The 20673-nt window shown below is 41.1% G+C and overlaps 1 protein-coding gene across 8 annotated transcripts in view; it reads right to left on the bottom strand.

Moving 5' to 3' along the window:
- Positions 1–20673, bottom strand: part of dlgap4b (discs, large (Drosophila) homolog-associated protein 4b) — a 119123-nt gene that overhangs the window by 14400 nt on the left and 84050 nt on the right. For 5 of the 8 annotated variants that reach the window (XM_069157978.1, XM_069157992.1, XM_069157985.1 and 2 more), the window contains 8 exons: positions 14120–15390; positions 13758–13972; positions 12129–12230; positions 11219–11369; positions 9692–9947; positions 9151–9306; positions 851–1290; positions 157–245 (listed from right to left, as the gene is read on the bottom strand). In XM_069157978.1, coding sequence (XP_069014079.1) covers positions 157–245; positions 851–1290; positions 9151–9306; positions 9692–9947; positions 11219–11369; positions 12129–12230; positions 13758–13972; positions 14120–15316 — 2606 coding nt within the window. In that variant the 5' untranslated portion in view covers positions 15317–15390. The remainder of the gene's footprint in view (positions 1–156; positions 246–850; positions 1291–9150; positions 9307–9691; positions 9948–11218; positions 11370–12128; positions 12231–13757; positions 13973–14119; positions 15391–20673) is intronic. The other 3 variants (XM_069158005.1, XM_069158011.1, XM_069158026.1) reach the window with 3 other exon arrangements.

Raw genomic sequence — 20673 nt, 5'->3', positions numbered from 1 at the left:
CGTGTCAGTAATGTGCTTCAACGTCACAAACACAACACACAACCACGATGTTTTCACATCTACCAAGGTCCTGTAAAGGGAAACAACAGTCAGAGGAGTGTGTGTGGCTATAATATAAATTCCTCACGTTGGTAAAAGGACAGGAAGAGGACTTACTGCCACCCGTCCTCCACCTGTACTCCGATTGATTGAAACCTGGCCAGTGGCGGGGTCTCTTCTCGTGGAACCTCCTGAATACAGTCAACCTTACGAGGAATAAACAATGGTATGAAAGAAAAAAAACATTTAGTGCTTATTATTTGTTTATGACTTCATAAATGACTACCATAAGGACAGTTGTGCAGGATTTGTATATTTCAAAGTGACAGACTAAAACATCAGCAGAAAAAAAAAGAATTTCTGCTTGTTTTCAACAAAATGTCATAATTAATGCTCATCTGAGTTCTGTTACTGTGCAGGATCTGGAAAATTGATTAATACTGTGTTATTTCAGCAGATACTGAGCAGAAAGTTATGGCTGAGTGGGAACTCAAATATGCATTTTCGCCTTCAATACCACAGTGTACATCAAGCTCCAATAATAGACAGCCAGCTGTACTGACAGAGCGAGCTCCACAGTAATGAGACCTTCAGCTTGCGAGCAGACTTTTGGGTTTGAGGTGACACACTCAGACATGGATCATAGATCAAATTATTTTTTTTTCCTGGATTCAAAGTCAACAGTCAGAAGGAGTTACACTTCACATAGCTACGCATACTCTGTTAAAATGGTTTCCTGTGTAGTAACACCAGTAACTGAACTCTACATTAACTGGATCATGCAGCAGTGGTACAACAGCCCCTGGCCTACCTGTATGCCAATGGAGGACAGTTTCCGTCTGGGTACTGGGACTACTAAGGGCTCCTCTGCCACTAGATTCCCTCTATTAAATCCGGATTTCAGGGATTCATGCTGGACGACTGAGTCACTGGTCTCAGTGGAAGCGTTGGCTGTGATGGGGGTGATTGGCTCTCTCGCGGTGGCGATGGGAGTGGGGATGATGTGCGGAGGGCGGGTGATACCCCGGGCCAGGCTGTTGGCACGGGTGCTGTCGAGGCTGTCGGAGGAGTTGCTGTGGGCGTGGCTCGACTGGCTGTTGACCTCTGACCTCCTGTCCTGCTGGTCCAAGTAGTTGTCCTGGGCCGACTCTGTGCTGCTCTGTACTGTCACCGAGATGTAGGGCTTAGAGGTTGTACGGGGCGGCACTGGTGGAGGAGCAGCCCTCTTACAGGTGGTTATGCATGTCGAGACTGAAGAAGAGAAAGGCGAGAGAGGAATTAGGAGAAAAGGATCCCAAGTGACAGAGATGTTTTAGCAAACCTTTGTAGGGTAGTCACTTCAAGGGATTCAAGAAGAAAACAACCACAGAAAACATATAAGCGTTACTGAAAGGAGCTTGAAGTGTCACTTATTTGCTTATCAGCATCATTCTAAGAAGTGAATAACAAGTTTTTCTCAGCAAGCCCAGAGCAGAACTCTTCAACTGTACGCAAATACACAGGGACATTGTTACATAAAAGCGGGAACACCAGCCGAATTGGGGAGGCATCCCGTAAAGCGGAAAATCAGATCAGGCAGAGAGCTAAAAAAACATACCATTCCACACAGGTGACTTAATGAAATCACACACAGCACACTTCAAAAGGCTCGATCATAAGACAGGTGATGAAATCAGTAAAGCAATTTACACACCGCCTGACTCTTAAAAGCGAGGATGGTTGAACAGTTGAAGAGGGACACTGAAAATGCCTGTGGCTATAACGAACATTAAAAAGAAGTGCATTACCGACATACACACAGCAGGGAGAGAAACCACTCAGACAAAGCAGTCTATTAGTAAGTTAAATGACATGCATGTAGTATTATTGTAAAATGTCTCTCTTCCGCAGAGCCTTAAAGATTATTGTTTAAGTGCTGTGGGTGATATAAAGGAACCCGCCTGATACTAATAACCAAAAACAGTAGTGAGTACACACTAAGCTTATTTAATCATTTCAGTTTCACAGTCACATGGTAGCATGTATACAGTGTTAAGAATCTAAAGCTTAGCTCTTTACAGTGGCAACTTTCTTGTAGGCTTACATGAAATCCACATCACGCAATATGAAAAGCAGATTTTATCACTCCAAAAAAAAAAGAAAAAAAAAAAAGCGCTCAGTCAATCACCCATACCCTGTCCTCTGCCTGCCAGACTGCATTACAGCCACTCATTCACTTATCTTATCAATCAACCACAGCAACTGTCAATGATGAGGTCAACACAGAGTTTCCCTGACAGTCTGATCCATTCGGTGAGAACTGAAGTTAACTGACTGTGAAGAGGGATTCATGATGTAAACTGTCTATCAGCAGAGACCAGCTTAATGGGCCACACATTAAAAATATCCAAAGTAATGTTGGATTACAGCTTGAGTCAGGAATTTCACACTGTGGAGATTTCATTCACATAGAATACAAATAAAAAGTCAAAGATAAGAGAATTCCAGAGTAGGTCATGTAAAAAGACTTTGAGGCTCCAATGTTCAAAGAGTTTCCATACAACAGACCCTATTGAAGGGAGCTCAGAAACACCCCCATGCCACAGACACAGTAAATGCAGAGTGTGACGCTGCACCGTTAAAATTTAGGATCTAAACAGGGAGTTTTACTGTAACACTATGACACCTGTGGCTGCTATATAATCCGTCAAACTGATGCTTAACACTGCAACACCATGGAGGAGAGCTGGTACAGAGATGAAAATTGTGTTTTGAGGCAAAGCAGACAGAAATAAAGTTTAGATAAAAGCAGTTTAACTGTGCACACAGCTTCAAGAGAAACGTTAAAGATGTGCAGTTTTCTATTGAAAGTCATGTTATTAGAACAGAATTAATAAATCTAATTTGTGGATATACTGTCGGATTTGCTGTGTCAGACATTTTGCTTACAAAAGACAACTATGGTGCAGACCACACCATTTTCAATACGATAGTTAATGCCAGCTATCAGTGCATTAAAACCTGATAATTAAAAATGTACATAATCAAATGACTTTCCAATTAAATGCCAGGGCTTGTTTCGAAGGATGTCACAGAAGTATGTATGTGGATGCACAAATTCCAAATCTGTTTGAATAGGTCTTGATTAGTCTAATGGACATTTCATTGACTTTTTCATATAGCTATTGCTGACTAAAAGTTTAGTGAAAAAAAGTAGTTATTGTGACAAATAGTCCCAAATCCCTGAGGCGACATCCTGAACTAAGGTTTGCATTTGAGGAAACTACCAGACAGCTTTTATTGATTCTTTGAGGCACTGCAGGATGACGCTTCGTGTTGCTTCACTAAATGCTGTGGTCAAAAATCTTAAAAGTCATTAAGGGTTTTAAAAAGGCCCGGCAGCAAACATGTGAGCTGCTGAAATAACACCAAAACAAAAGGTCTGTTGTTCAGTGTAATCCGATTCTTAGCTTCATCTGTAACGTGTACTCAACCTCACCAAACATCAAACTCATATGACCTCACACACGTCTTCCTGTCAAGATTAAACTCGTGAGCTGCTGTCAGTTAGAACTACTGCACCATAACTGCCTCAAAGGTCTTTCTGACCACGCTCTTGGTTTGCTCCTGTACTGTTTAAAAAAAGCACAAGTTTTCCTTTATGTGAATTAGACAAAAACAAAACTTTCTGGTATAAATGAGAAGCATTATGTTTGGATATAGGAAGTCACTACAGTCCAGCAAAAGAACCTTAACCCACCTGAGAAACATGGTGACCTTCATCTAATAGAAATGTCGCAGTTCATGTGAGGAAACCCACCACCGTCCCAGAGTTGAGGATGTTCTGGGCGGCGGAATGATCTAAAAATCTCTCCAAGCCAACGTGCGGCACTGATCAACAGTTACTGGATGTGTTTAGTCGCAGTTATTTCTGCACAACAGGGTCACACCAGATACTAAATAAAAAGCTTTGAATACTTTTTAGCACTCACGGATACGTAGCATTGGATGATTTTACTCAATAATTAATTACAAAGTATAATAATTTGTAATCTCTTTGTTTAATTGGGTTCTGTTTATCTACTTTTAGTACGTGTCAAAATCCAATGATGTTTTAGGTCATATTTATGCAAAAATATAGAAAATTCTTGGGGGTTTACAGACTTTCAAGCACTAGTCTAAGTGCCTCGTCCCAGCTGACACTAAATAGCGAGCTGCTCCAGTGCACTCAGGGTCACATTCCAGTAAAGCCTGAACACTGATTTCATTTGTAGACTGTCCACATGATAATTAACTGAAATGTCAACCACAGTATCTGAGTGATATCTAGAGTTGTTATAGTTTCAGAGTAGCTCTTGTCAACTGATGACATCTTGCCATGTGGAAACTGTCAGAGATAAACTTAAAGTAAGCTATAGTTTAGCAACCACCATAGCTATACGTGTCACCAGCCATGGATTATCCACCGGTTACTGACCGGCATACCTGCGATAGAAAAATCTGATTAGATGGCTAAAAAGGACCACATTTCCTCTCAGAGACAGATGCTGGACAGAACAGGGTTGTTGCTGTTGTGTCAGCTATGTGATGCACTGACACCACTATAACTGTCAGGATGACTCGTGTGAGAGGGATTTGTGTGTGTGTGTGTGTGTGCAGTTCTCCAAGTGTCACATCATCCTTTGTTCATTGTGAACAGAATTCACTCTTTAGTCTTAATACCACTGAATCTGCTTTACCCATAAAATAAAAAAACAACCCTAAAATCATAACTGGCATCTGCCTCAGAGATTAGACAGGAGATAAAGTAACAGAGCCTGGCGCAATAAATAGGCCAGGCAAATGCAATCAACCAATTTTAGCTTCCCACCAATTTATCAATACTGCTAAATATAGCATGTGTTAGGTGCTAATGTGCAAGAGTGGTAACATGCTAAACCAAGTGAACACGTTAAACATTATGCCTGCTGCACAACAGCATTGTTGTGTTTAAAATTTTGAAGCTTTTGTCGTCCTTGTTTCTCAACTACAGCGTGCTTCTCTAGTCTTTTTGAGTGTTGAGTTGAGATACTGATTAACAAGGACATGCACATAACAACCACAAAAGTGATCAGACTGGTTTTAAACAAGTTTGGAGTTTAACCACATGGTGTTCATACAGAAAAAGGAACCAAACGGAACAAATAATATAATCAAAGCTGTAGCTGCGCAAAGAAAACAGAATCTAGCTGATCTGTGATAAATGCCTGCTGTTAGGCACAAAATGCCACCGCAGCAGAAACGTCCCCCAGACAGATGAATTGTAAGCGACACATTCTCCAATCAGACTTGTTTCCTGTACTTGCTTACTTTACAGAACTCATCCACGCAAACATACAAAGCTGTGCAAGCATAAAACCCATCCTTGAATGTTTACCAGTTTCCTGACAACAGTACTGATGCCAGAAAAGCCTTCCCTAAACCGAAACACTCGTCAGCACCACAGAGAAGAGCTATCAAAAGGAACACAAAGTCCAATACTGTGGCTTTTGAATTGAAGTAAACCAATGCAAAAGAGCAGCTTGGTAAAAAACGACGATGGTTGCTCTTCAGAAGGGAATTTAACGACAGAAAACAACCAAATTCTTTGTGCCTAAATGTTGAAGTGGAATCTGGAGTGGGCCTGAGCACTGCTGATTTCATGCCATGTGGACAGCGGTTCTGTTGTCCACGGTGATGCCCGGTTCACAGACGCAGTTTTTGAGGCAAGAAAACAATTAGCGACGAGACGTTAGAGGAGCTGAAAACAGTTTCTGACAACCATGTGACGGCGCTGCTCAAATGAACCCGTCACCAGTACAAGAACTGAAGTTATTCATCACGTTTTAAACATATTGGTGTGTTGATGCATCAACAATGCTTACTAACTGATTCTATCATGGTTATATAAATCACAAACAGAAAGAAATAACCACCAAAATGTCATTTGCCATAACCGACAGCGTGATCTCCTCACTGTTAATATCATTTTACTGTTTGGAATGAAAAATCTGAAGAGATAATTAAACATACACGGTTCCCACAATGATAACACTGAATATATATTCAAGTTTCTAAAAGCTTGCTTATTATAATAGAATTTGTATATGCGTTTGTCCTCAGTTGACACTGACAGACAGGAATGCTGTCAAGTGGCCAAATGAGTCACAAAGATGTCATTGTCTCCCCAAAGTGAGAATTTGTATTGCAGAGTTTATACGAAGGCAAAAAAAAAAGAAAAAAAAAGTTCCTCGACATGTCACCACTCCAACTACAATTCAGTAAAAGATGTCAGACGTTTGTCTTAATTTTAATGAATTCATCCTCTTATTGGGTTTATTACAAAATGCATAATTTAAGTAATGAACTGCCCTTCTTGATTTTTCAAACCACTGTGGGGGAAAAAACTGAGGGCACATGAAAAAGTTGGTGTACCTAAACCTCAGTAACTGCAGTGAAAGATGACACTCTGTGGATGACAGCTTTGGTGCTGTTTAAACTCATTAAACTATTAGACAAGTGACAATAAAAAAAAAAAAACCATCAAGCCGATTGGTCAAAATGTTGCTGTGATTTGGTCAGTTGGAGCCACACAAGATGCATAAACAATAAACGACAAAAGATGGATTATGCGGCTCTATTCAACAGCTAAGTATCGCTTGCCAAGCTGTCTGCTGCTGGCCCATCTGTATTATTTAATCCAATAATGGCCAGTAGAAACAGACAACCTTACCTGTGACTATCAACTCTCCCTCGCCACTGAAATTATAGACCCAATGACTTATCATATTAAGAGTGTTCATCAACAGAACTGTGAAACCTTTTTTCAGCGAATGTGACCTCAAAATGGGATTTAATCCATGTGGCAATAAACAAGCCACCATGTGGAACAAAAGTGGGGCAGCCCCCACATAATCCCCTGTGAAGGCCAATTTTCCATTTCAGCAACCAAGAAGAAGCTTTAATGAAGGCATGCATCCATTTAAGTGTTCATTTAGCAGGAATAGACGATAGTATCTGCACATCATCGTTATTGCCTGACAAAAGGCTTTAAAATGAAAAATTAACAAAATGAACATTCCTGACAATATGACAGGCCAGTAAAATGATGCTCAAATTGTACCTAAATGCTCAGCACCGTGTCCCAGGGATAGGGGGGCTGTTGTGTCAAGCATGCAACAATATATCTGCAGTGTGGAGATTTTTTATGTGTCTGCAAAAGAGAGCAAAGTTGGTATTGGCACTCATGCAAGAAGGAGCCACATCATATTCCTTCAACACTAAAAATGTTCTTGTCCATCTTAAGACCTGTCACCCCGATCTATACCATAAAATTGAGAACAAAGAGAATATGTAGATAAATATCGGTGTTGGTATCACCAATCGCTAAAAGAGCAGGGAAATATCAGCATGTAGAATATCAGCAAAAACAAAATAAATATCACTCCAACTTGTCCTGACTCCTATAGTGAAGCATCTCGGCCATGGGAGCCCATATAGTGTGAAGATACATTTATTGAACACATGGAGGAATACTTAATAAAACAGTCAAGAGTGCATCACTGGGAACGATTAAAGAGTGATTTTTATTTTTATTTTTTAAGTTGCGAGTAAAGTAGTTTGAGGTAACTACTATTAACGTCCACGTTTCGGGGGTCAACTGGTAAACAAGCTAAGAAACTAACTTTAATAACGAAAAACAAATTGAGCTAAATGAATGATACTCACTACCACAGTAAAACACCGTGACCAGGTCCATAACTCATTTCAATTACTCACCCTGCTCTCAGGCGCGGACAGAAACGCAGCGCAGCGGTGTTTAAAGTTATAACTTTTGGACAGGCAGCTGTTACCGGAGTCGACCCGCTATATATCTGGCAAAGCCGGGGTTGGGTGCCTTTTGTTTGGACAGCCTCTCAGAGCTCGAGGGAGGCGTGGTGGTTGGTCTCCTGACGCCTTCAGGAGCGCCTCGGACAATATAACGCCACAGTTAGATGACTTAGTGGGATTTCGGTGCACATTAATGAACTTTTTAATTGATAATAATAACTACATTGGTACCGTCGATGAGGTTTTCTGGGGACATAACTCTATTGCATGTTGCAAACAAACTCTATGCTCTACAGAAAAATAATAATAATGTATATAAGACAAAACTTGAATAAGACGTTGTTACCATGGAGGAAACTCGCAAGATACTTAGCAGTATATAAAGTAATCGAACTGAGCATCACCTTTACCAGCTGCACATTAAAGTTTTATACACATTAACACATTTATAATTGTGATCTTCTACTAATATCCGAGTACTTCCTCCACCACTGATCCGCATTGATACACAATTTGAAAACACACTGGATTATCTGTATATTTAAAGCCACACATTGACATGCAGGACAAAATAAAAGCATTAAAAGGATTTAGAGAAATAAAATCGGATGCAGACGTAAAGATTTGAAAAAAAGAGGTAACATTTCTTTTCTCCCACCATGTTTATGGTTCAATAGATTGTCTTCATTTTCTCTAAAAACCAGCCCTTTCCTGTTTCCATTTGATGTCATTTAGTTGACTGAAACAGAAAATATAGACTATCCTGAAGATCCTCAGCAATAGCGCACTAGACTTGAAAGATTCCATCAGCATGAAGGCAGCACACACTGGTGAAGAGCGCCACAGAGTGGATACTCTGTGGTATTAATAACTGAAGCAGATGGACATGAATCCTTGATCTAATTCTGAATTCAAGGAGGAGTTAAATGTCAACAACCAGTACAAACCTTCTTGGCCCTAATGTGTGTCATCACCCGTAATCACAACTCCTCTGCTACTGCAAATACAACATCAAGGAAGCAAGCAAATTGCCCAGTTCCCTCTTTTGCTGCTGTGCCCTGTAATTATCTCTGTGATAATCAAAGTCACTCAGTAATGTCTCATTGGAGTAGCAGGGTGATCTGGTGTCTGTCTCTTAAACGGCTGTCCAACAGCTGACTGCACAAAACTGCAGCTCTGTGTGCATCACCGGCTGACAGACTCCTTTAGGTTTCCCTGAACAGTCATTTTTAAAAATTTTAAGATATTTTTTAGGGGTTAGAGGAGCAGGTTTCAGACTGTTACCTGTGTGTGTGGGATGTAGGATGCGTGGTCTGTCTGTTCCAAAACGCTGAAGAAAAATTGAAAGTTGTTTCTCCTTTGGGGCTTTGTCCAAGCCTGTGGCCATAAGGTAAGAGCCAAACTGTTCTTTCCATGTCTTCCATTGTGTAGAAAGGTCATCTAGCATGGGCAAAAGAGGCTGCATTTAAGCTAAATATGCTGCTGTGTGCATGTTGGAGGTCTAGTGCCCCAACAGGGACTAAGGACATGAAGAGCATTCAAAGTAATGTGATGGAAAATACAAAGCAAGCACGAATTTAGACCATGTGATTGTGTTACTCTGGAAAAGGGGTGACAAAGTTGCAAAAAACATTAAGGTTTGCTTCCCAAAACATATTCAAGGTACTTGAATGTATATGTTATGAGGAAATCACTGAAATTATAGGCAACACATAACAGTGCATCATGTTAAAAACTCTTCTTTCTTCCCATATTATAGGGTTGGTAAAGTAAAATATATTTATCCCTAGCAAATGCATCATCTGTTTTGCAGCAGATGACTCACCGGTGCTGGTGCTGTAGGTGCGAACAGTGGTGTCAGTTGGAGGTGGAGAGCAGCCTGAGTCCATGGACGCTGTGTCGTCATCCTGGGAGCAGCCGGCCTGGATGGCTCTTAGGTAGCTGTGGCTGCGGGACCGAAAGCATGTTGGCATGGGCAGATCCAGAGGCTCTGAGTTGTCCTGAGAATGGGAACGGGAATCTCTGAATGTTGACTCCGAGCTGTGGTCTTCGTAAGGATGACTCCTGTCCAGGTCTCGCAGCTAGAAGGATTAGAAGAGTAAGATTGGTACTTCTGTAACGGTAGTGTAGCAAGTAGAGCAGTTTATTCTGATAGCCGTGGCTACTTCTAACACTGGAGGGGAACACTAAATGCTCAGTTGATGGGATGCAATAAAACAGCACCTAAAGGTTCAGAAGTTTAAATGAACATTCTAAGTACAACTGCTAAGTAGTGCAGAGCAGTGTAAGCCAGGAAACCAATGCTGCTCCTACAACTCCCCCACAGAATGGGTCTCGAGATGGGCTGTCATTTTATCTCTGAAATAAATGTTTATTTTTTGACATATCTCACATGATCTGACTGCATAAAACCAACAGAAAATTAAAGAAATGCCAAGGAAACAGACATCCCAGCAACTGCCTGCTCAAATAAAGTCAGCCATTTATGAGACTTCGTTTGGAAAAGTAATGACCAGCATTGCAGATGTCTGTTCATTGAACAAATGACTGAGAGAAAATGTGTTTGTAACAAAGGAATTCACAAACAGTAATGGAAAGATATAAGCAGATATATCCTCACATGAACATAGTCACACAATCATATAAAAGTTCCATCTTTTCAAACTTACATAGGTCGCAAACAACTAATCTAAAATATAATACAAATTTAATTTGTGCTGTTCTGAAAGCAAATTTAAGCAATGCATACATACACTGGATAATTTTGTTGTATTGCATGGGCATGTCAAAGATTGGGTGCAAAGCTGGTAATAATGGCCTTCACTGCTTCATTTCATGGAGGAAGATCAGGGTCACTTTGCACAGTTGTTCATCATCTCAGCGACCTTGTCACCAGAAAGCTAATAGTGCTTATACAATTACATGAATTTGACTTAAAACTACAAATGCCATTCATTTGGACTTTAGTTTTAAAACATGAGTATGAGATACAGTTGGAAAATATGGATTCTTTGTTCACTGAAAGCTCATTTCATTAGACATTCAAGCTGTATCTGTAAAAATGCAAATTATACTATGAGAATGAGCGTAGCTCAGGGCAGACAAAATGACTTTGAAAATGACTGCCGATTTGAAAGGAGAAGGTTTGCTCAGAGCTTTGTGATGTAAATTATGAGCAAGTACAAATGTAGTCATAACAACTTAAAAAGAAAAAAAAAAAATCTGCTAAGCTAATGCAGCAAAATGGGACACAAATGGTCAGAAACTTGAAAATATATATTTTTAAAATTCTCTCAGATCACAAACACCACATTTTGTCTTTTCCCAGTCTGTCCCTCAGGCAAGCACTGACCTGTCCCATGCAGCTACGTCTGCCCAAGGTGCTGCAGACCTGGCTGAAGTCATCATCATCCCAGGGAGGCAAAGAGGAGCCCGTACCCTCGATGCAGTCGAGGTTGTCCAGGCTGCGGTTACTGGAGAGCTCTCTGAGAGATGGAAGACAGCTGGGAAGGGGAGTAAGATCAGTGTTAAAACAAGACAAATAGGACGTGTTGAGGATGCGCAATATAAGGAGGAAAACTCATGGAAAAACAGTTGATGTCATTACGCCGTGACGGAGAGGCAGACGTGAAACATGGATCGGGGGAGAAAATGAGTGATCAGCAAAACCAGGAATTGAAAGAGAGATAAAAGGAGGACAAGTTTGTTATTCAAGTCGTACCTTTCATTTCCACTTTCATTTATGAGTCATCATGAGTCCAAAAGCTCGTCTCTATTCCGATGTCATCTAATTTTTTCAGCATCAGTCATTAAAGCATCTGAGCATGCAAAGCCAGTGATGTCAGACGAGGTATGTAGACAGCTCTCTGTGCCATCATGGTGCCAAAACCAAAGAACAGGTTTATGTATAAAACTAAAGAAAATCCATCTAACCATGTTTTACATGTTCTTTGTTGGCACACAGTGATAGTAACATGTCAGTATAGTGCCATGCCATGGTCTATGGTCACAGATGTCCCCTCATTCCCTAATGTGAATAGTGTTGAACTCAGCTACTTTTCTTCTAAAAGTGCTAGACAGATGGTATTTACAAGCTTAAGGAAGGTTAGCAGTTGTTTGCAGCAGGGCATGAATTTGGCATTTGGAGTTTCCACTTTGAAGACATCTGAGGGGGGCAGTGCAAAGGCATTGATGACAGCTCATCCAATCACAAGTGTTTTGCACCACACCCCTGAGAGGTGATTTACAGACCTATCACTGACCTGCTCATTGACCTGCCCAGCTGGTGCAGAGAGGACACACTGTGGGGTGGAGACCACAGGGCATCCAGCTCCCCCTGCAACAAGATGTAATCCAGGGTTCTGCTGCTCACGCCAATCAGGTAGGCGCAGACCGGAAGAGAGCAGGGTGGCACGATCAGGGATTGGCAGGGGTATTAGGGTTAGTCATTCAAGCACGCTTTAGGGAAGAATAAATCCTGAATTTCTAAACATGGGGATTTGAACTTGAAGGTGTGTTTGGCAGGTAGGTCCATGTTTTCCCAGATGATGCCATTTTTGTTTAGTCTTTTCTACAGTCTCTAATCAAAACCAGACATATGTCATACCCACATATTTACGGCACAGACACTTTCAAACCACGACCTCCAAAACCTAAGGAAAAGTTTAACACGAAAACAAGCCATAAAAGCCATCATCGCATTCTTCAAGCAATCACTTCTTTTTCTCTTGCTGTAGTTTGTAAATGCAAACATAACTCTCATGCATCAAGAAGTTCTTAACAGTCAACCATATAGTACTGTATTTATGTACCTGAATACAATGACAATTACAATTTCACACATTTATATAACAAATCCATGCAGACAGTCATTTTCAAATCGAAACTTCTGTCAGACAGCAGGTGTAACTGCTGCAGCCACTTCAGAGCCCTGTACTATCTGTTTGTAAAGCTCTGAAATCTGATTAGATACACGACAGTGCTCGCTTGCATTTTCTGCCACTTTATGAAAAGTCACCGAGTAACATCTCACTGCGCCTGCATCACATATTGCGCAATAACTCTGCAATAGCTCTAGAAAGCATCGGATTTAAAGACAAGTGAGGGACGTTCTCAGTCAGTCAGAGAGATGAGGCTGATTTGTGGTGATTTACTGGTTTAGTACAAACTACAGTCAGTGAAATACTGTGTAAAATACACTAATGTTGTCGGTATTATCTTTGCTAGACTGATGCTTTGTGGGACCAAGAGAAGGAAGGTAAATCACAGCTGAGGTAAGGTAGTCCGGCTGGCATGTGGACGACAACAGGGAGTCTGACACCACTTCTATGCGTGAGTAAGCACAGCGGGGACTGTGTGTACTTGTGTGTGCCTGTAATTTCCTGCATACAGGCATGTTGAAGCTGGGCGTTGTGGTTTCCTTCCTGTACGCACAGAAATTGGTGGTTTATACACTTTCATTTGATTGCTGAGAGGTTTAGCAAATCGGTATTTCCATATTTGTGTCCCGAGGAGTGTCCCGGTGTTCTCTGAAAATCAACACTTTATATAGCCACATAGTAACTTATCATTTAAGTATATTCAAATACAAGATACCAAAACCTTCAAGTTATACATTAAGAAAATATACATTTGTATATTTACCAGTGCCTCAAGACTGGAAACAAAGGCCTGTTTTATGGCAGTTCTTACAAACACCTCTGATATAAGGCAACTATCTTGCCTTACTGGTTGTCTGATGTTAGTGTCTTTAAAAAGAGTTTTAAGACTTGAGCATTTTGATATTTTAACCGTTAACTTTCTTTAGATCATGGATTGTACCTCAGCATACTGTTGAGCGCTAACGTGTACGGAATAATAAAGCAGTTTTGTGTCTCAGTTTGTTCTCTTACTTGCGTGGGGGTAGCTGGTCGCTCAGAGACTGCTGGGTGGCCCTGAGGTAGCTCTGGCGGCGAGCAGAAGTTTTTGGCGAGGGTTTGGGGCTTCCCTCAGAGTCGTCGCTGTCTTCCATGTCTCCCATGGCCTTCACATAGCTTCCGCTCCGCATCCGCCGACATGGGATTTCATTGGCACCCCCGCTGCGGCCTAATGTGCTGCTCCAATCTCCCTAAAGGCCCCATTGAATGGATGAAAGGAGTCTTAAGTTAGTTTGTTTTTTAACAGTCTTTCCCATCACTGTCTTGGCGTTCTTGAAGGTATATACAGTAGATAATGTGTGAATGTAAGTAACTTTTAGAGTGAGAGGTCTACTCACCCTTCGTCCGACCTGCAGGTAGTTGCAGGTTAGTTCCTGTTGGCAGGACTTGGACTTGAGCATGGACCTGTCCAGAGTAGCCGAACCCTTCTGGATCACATGTCTTGGTTGGCCCATGGTCAATGTGGACCAAGACCCTCCTTTCATATAGTCATTATCATTTAATACCAAACCTCCAGTCCCACCTAGTCCACCACCTCCTCCACCCACAGGTGCAGGAAGAGCTTGATACTTCATGTCATTGCTGCTTTTAGAAGAACTAATGGTGTTGTAGCCACTGTGGATGTATCTGCTCTGACCCCCCTGACTGTCACGGCCAGTTGGACGCCCCAGAGTCATCATGGCCATAGTGTTATGGTAGCTGCTTAAATCGCTGCTGTCCAAATCATCTGAACTCCAGTAACCTGACATGTTGGAGCGTGGTCTTCGCTTGGCGGTCGCCTCTGATTTTGTACCCCGATCTTTACTTTTGGATCTTCGATTCTGCTTCCCTCCGTCCTCAGTGCCAGAAGAGCCTCCACCGCTGCCAGTAGAGCGTCCATTGATATTTCCTTTCATGTTGTGACTTTCCAGTGACTGGGACTTTGCAAAGAGCTTCTGCACTGAGTGCAGCATGTAACGAATACGACCAGGACTGTCTGTCCGCTGCTTGGCAGCAGCAGCAGCGGACGTTCGATGGAACTGCAATGTACTGAATCCGTCACGTCCTCCAGGTAGCTGCTTCTCAAACTCTAGGAGACTGGTTGGGGCCTGGTTCTTGGTCATATGATGTGATATAGTTGCTGAGCCGCTTGTAATCATAGGTGTTCGTCCACTCAACCCTGCCATGCTCATGCCCGTTCCCATGCCCAGGGACATGGATGTCCCCATAGTCCCTGTACTTATCCCCCCAATGCTCTCCCCAGGAGGAGAGAAATCGGACTGGTCATAAGAGTTGTAGTTAATCCTGGGAAAGGTGCTGCTGTTGGACAGCTGATTGTTGAGGGGGAGCATGCAGTCTGGTGGAAGGGAGCCTGGGTTGGCTGAATGGTAAAACTGGGGGTCCATGGTGCTATAGTGGTCCATTGTGGGGCTCAGCAGGTAAGGGCTGCGTGGCAGCGTGCTGGTCTTCTGAGGGTAGAGGGCCTCTGAATGGCCTATGGAAGGGTCACAGGAATCAGGAAGGTGTCTGTTGCGGTTGGTCCCCAAACCTTTCATGATGGCCAGGAGGTCCTACCCTCTAGAAGACCTCCAGGCCAAGTAGAGACGACAGATGACTTTGGAGGTAATTCCTAGAAAAGAAAGCCAAAACACAACAGAGAGGGAAAGAAAAGATTTAGAACCTGTTAATACAGTAATGTACAAAACACAAACAAACTCAGCAGTAGCCAACAGTTCAGCCACACAAACACATCCAGTTGTGTGCCCAGCCAGACTACAAACTGTGTAGCTGAAGGGCTGTTAGTAAAATATTGTGCAGTAAATGAGCCAGTTTTCCACTGCCTCCAACAGTGAACATCTGTGTCAAAATGTTGGAAATGGATGGAAAAACAACACGCGGAACAAAGACAAGCTGCAGCTGGTTGTTCAGAGCATACATTCTGGGTAAGGGAACAATTGCTGACAGTCATCAGTGAATCCAGACACCTCCCCATATGTGGGGTGAACAAGCATCTCCTTTTTTCTGTCTAATCACATTCAGGCCAAAAAAGGTCATTGCACAAACATTTCCATTTATGTGCACCAACTGTCATATTAGAAAACTGTGGCTTTCCTTAAAAACAAAAAAACAACAACAAAAGACTACATATTTAAAAGTACATTTAAAAATGATAGCTGACAGCACCAGTTGGTGCCTCTGGCTCACTCACTGCATATCCTACAGGTTAGTGGTGGTAGAAAAGAAGCCAAATCCTCAGGAGAGCCCTTTCTTTCAGCCTGTGGCATTTCCTCTCATTTCATTTCCCTCTTTCTTCCTCCGCTGGTCCTTCTTTTTCCTCTTCCCACCTCCAGTGGGTATCCCTGGCACTAGTGACCAAGCTCCTGTCCTGTCTTTGCATGGTGAGCCAAGGACGGCGGGCAGACTGTCATAGTGAAACCAGTAAAGAGGATTTGCCCAGCAGGTGGTGGGTGGCAGGAATTGGCAGCGGCACCTGCTTGTCCGCCTCGTCAAGCTTTGCCAATACCCGGCCTGGCGAGGCAGCAATGCCGGTGCTACTCATAATGGAAGATGAAAGATGATAATGAAGGGATATCATGTAAAGGTGAAGCAAAAGTGATAGAGATTTTTGGTATTCATGGGCTGATATGAAGTTTCTTCTCCTGTGGATATATATTAAATACCGGATACTCTAAAAATGTGGGAGTAGCTCTTTTTCTCTGATCTGGGAGACGTTTACCTTTTAAAAGAAAAGAATGTTTTCAATTATTTTTCTTATTTCAAAATTTTCTGGCTTGTGAAGAATATATTAATAAATAAAGTGTCGTGACTCTAAAATTTTTGATTTTATTTATCATTCCCACTGGCCCAAAGGAGCTCTGCGCTTCTCGGCAGATACCATTATTAACAGTCAATTCAAAACTCGACAGCCTCATTCTTTCCTATCTCTGTTGGTGCTGTTAAGTGAATTCAGTTTTATGGATACCTGTCCCTCTTTGGAATTACAGGTTATACGAATACCCAGAAATGAATGTTTCCTTTACTGCAGCATGCGGCTGTAACCAGGAAGATATTTTCTTCAACGCTTATAGCTTAGCTATTGCACATTAAATATGTTTCCATAAAATGGCTAATATTCAGATCATTCTTTGCATATTTTGGTGGATACTTGATATACATTCACCAGACATTTCTATTTAGTTCCTCTCCGATGTGAAACAGCAGTGGTAGTGTGTGACAGCATGAAGCGTATTACAGTTAGATTGGAAAAAAGGACAAATATCTTATTATTTCAGTCGCTGCAGAGTTCAGCCGACGTGAAGAAAACTAATAAAGTTATCAAAAACTCAATCTCCTTTTCAGCACAGTACATTTCATCCTAATTTATCCAGGGGAAGTCAGCTGGACAGGCCAACTATTATTTACTGAAAACTCATACATCTATAGCTGCTTTACAAAACTGCTGACTGCTGTTTGCTTTGGGGTGTGCTGGATTTATGGGGTGGAACAGATAATAACCATCATTTCTCCACTTTAATTTTGACCAGGTACTCTTATTGCAGAAATGTCCCAAAGAGCATTGCATTTCATTTTCCTCAATCAAATACTACCCGTTGAGGCAGCATAGAGGTTTTGAGCTGTCAACCTCAGTCAATAGCTTTTTTTTTTTTTTTAGCTCGTAAGACCACTACCCCATTTTTAAAAGCGGAAAATCAAAGTGAAAATCAATCCATAGTTTATAAATAGACGCTTCCTTTCCTGTGTTAGAGGGTCCCTAAAACAAACCAGTCCTCTGCTAAAATACTGCAGAGAAAGATAGTGCTATAAATCTCTGTGCCCGTCTTCAGACAAGGCCGCCCTGACACAAGGCCAAGCAAAATTTGACACTGAATGACAAGGCATTTTTTTTTTTTATAATAGGAAGCATTAAAGCAATTCGGTTGGCGATGTGTGGAAGCTTTGAAGTTCGGTACCCGACCCTAAAGTCAGGGTTTAGTTACAACTCTGGACTAATGCAGACAGAAAACAATGGATTGACAGTTATCAAAGATTGACTTTAAAATGTAAAAATGTAAATCTGGGGGAGCCCGTTTAAATGACAAATTCCCAATGTGCAAATGGTTTAAATGGCTCACGGGTGAGGTAGGAAGGCCCATCGGCAGACTTTTGCTTTGGGCCCCAAAAAGGTCACGAACATCTGCGTCTTTAGAAGCCTGAAGAAATCAAAAATGACTAGAAGAACTAAAATGTTGTAGTGCACTGCCAGACAGACAATAAGTGATGATATAGCAGCCCACTTAAAAACTGCACTTCATTTTCAGGTCAATTTACAAAGATTGAATTTCATAGTTTCAAAAAGGTAGTGATACGTTTTGTGTGTTACTTTACAGATAACATACACACACACATTACATTTACACACTTCCCGCAATTAGCTGTTTGCAAAAAATCTACATATAAATTATAAGCGGGCTTTCATTTCACCATTATTAGCATTCTGCAGGCAGAGACTCATTTAGTATCATTAACAGAGCCTCTGTGAGTGCCATATCTGCAGATAGGGTCAAATCCTCTAAATCCTTTTACACCACATTAGCTGACTGCCTCACATCCTATCGTGACACGCCACTCAGCTAAGCTCAGCATACCCTCCTCAATGTGTCAACCAGGACGGCTCCAAATGATGCGATAGCTGCATCATTAACGGAGACAGGATGGACCACAAGTTGTGAGCAAACGACCGCAGATTTCTATCATTTAATCTTTCTTTGGCAACATTCAATACCTGTAGATAATTATACCCCAAAATAAGAAAACACAAGTTGGAACAGTGACTGAGAAATGTGCATTTTTTTTTTAACGTGACCTATGTGTATATACAAATATCCAGGATCTCAATCTCTAATTAAATCACTGTAAATTTGTCTATTTATTGACGTTTCCTGTTTTTGGTGGACGATCATTCCAATGCATCTGTATTTAATAAAGGACTAATGATGAGCAATGATGAAACATTTACTGGCCTGGCACTCTCAAATGCAATAATACATTTTTATGTTTTTGGAAACTACACATAGAAAGAAACACAGAAACAACATAGAAAGTACATGAAATGATGCAGTGTATCTTTAATTAACAATTAAAGATGTATGCAACATGTTTGGCGAAGCATACTGAACATGCAGCGAGATTAAGAAGCTGTTAATAATAAAACAAAAATATAAAACACTCGTAGAGGTTATTTTACAAGCATTTCTTTCAAAGGTTTTTTTTTTTACAAGGCAAGAGCAGAATATTGTGAGATTTAACCAATATGTTCATATGCGGTGCTCATAACCTTTTTACTAATGCGTGGAATTAAGCCTATAGTTTATCATGATGGTATCGATTCATATGAAGTTCCAGCTGTTATTTATAGTCAGATAATGGTAAAGTAGAAAGGTTCAACGAGTCCTGCAGGCAGACAGACAGACAGACAGCAGGTCTTGCCTTTAGATTCAGTTATCACCCATGTTGGGTAATATGGTGGCTTGCGTTCACCAGGATGACTCAAAAATGCCTGGAAGTCTCTGCATGCAAATATAATTTTGAACTTGGCAGCTACTGTAAATGCATCATAACCACTGATGTGCGCACTTGTGATATAAACCTGCTCCAGCGTCACAGTTATGTATGATAATATATGTGAAGAGGCATTGTGACCGTCAGACATGTGAAATGAAAGTATTCAGGTCAAGCCTCTAGCTGGATGCTGGACAGATAAGCGTGTGCGCATCTCATTCTGCGTGTATGTATACTACGTGTGCACTCACAAATGCAAACGTTAATGTGCCTTTGTTTGTGTGTCTTTTTACACCCTGCTCGGAGCGTCTGGTGGAAGCATCTCCCTGCCTTGTGCACCGGGGAGCTGCCATCTGCTCCTCCAGTGGGTAAAGGGGTGTTTGGCATTGTGTCCAATTCATGACCTTAGAGATGCAGGCACTTCACACCAGCGGCCAGAAGAGGGCGACACACTCAATTCAAGCGAGACTGTGTTTCTGCCAAGTTCCACTATTTATTTTTGTTTTCAAACAGCATGAAAAAGTTTTTATTAGGATAATTTACTTGTTCAAGTCAGAATTAACTGAATCATTTGTCAGTCTCAGAATGTGGAAGAAAAAAAAACTGGAGACGGGATGAAAAGGTCTGTGTGGAAGTCAAATATTGTTTGATTAATAATTTAAAGCAATAAATCCCACAGCTAGAAGCAAATATCTTTTTTAATGATCTCATATCACAAAGTTACAGGATTTCAGCTAACTTGCATTGGTTCAGCATGTATTCCCATCCTTTACTTACATAAGAAAAAATATTAATGTACAAATACTCCATGACATATACAAGTGCAACCATTCAAATCCTCCCTAGATAAAAGTATGCAAGTATTATTAATAAGAGCTACTGAAAACATCAAAAAATAACACTTTTTCTGCAGAAAAATAGTCCCGGAAACGAATATATTTTTACATTTAACATTAATATCCACAGTATCCTACTGTGGATTAAAGTGAAGCAGATTTTAACTACTTTATATATAGGTATATTAGCCTATAATTTTAGGACCTAGGCCCCTGTCTGAGATAAAGCTGAGGTCACTGAGATGATTAATGAAAGTACAAAAAAAAAATCTGTGCTTTTATTGTGAAATACAAATATTGTGTTTTACATGTTTGTGCAACAAAAGTAGTGTTCAAATCAAACTGTAGTAAGAGGCTTTAAAGGAAAATCAGTCTTTGTTTGATGATTAACATCTAAAACGTAACAACAGAGCCCGGCTAGAAAATGTGTTTTTGGAGATGACAAAAAGACGTGAAAACACTGGTTTTATCCTTTACAACGTATCATAGGATTTCTTTTTTTTATGTAAAATCTTAAA

Source organism: Embiotoca jacksoni, unplaced genomic scaffold, assembly GCF_022577435.1.
Source record: "Embiotoca jacksoni isolate LCO1_2020_lvr unplaced genomic scaffold, fEmbJac1.0.p SCAF_1, whole genome shotgun sequence".
NCBI classification, from domain to species: domain Eukaryota; kingdom Metazoa; phylum Chordata; class Actinopteri; family Embiotocidae; genus Embiotoca; species Embiotoca jacksoni.
The sequence above is the reverse complement of the archived record's forward strand: the minus strand, read 5'-3'. Positions and strand labels throughout refer to the sequence as shown.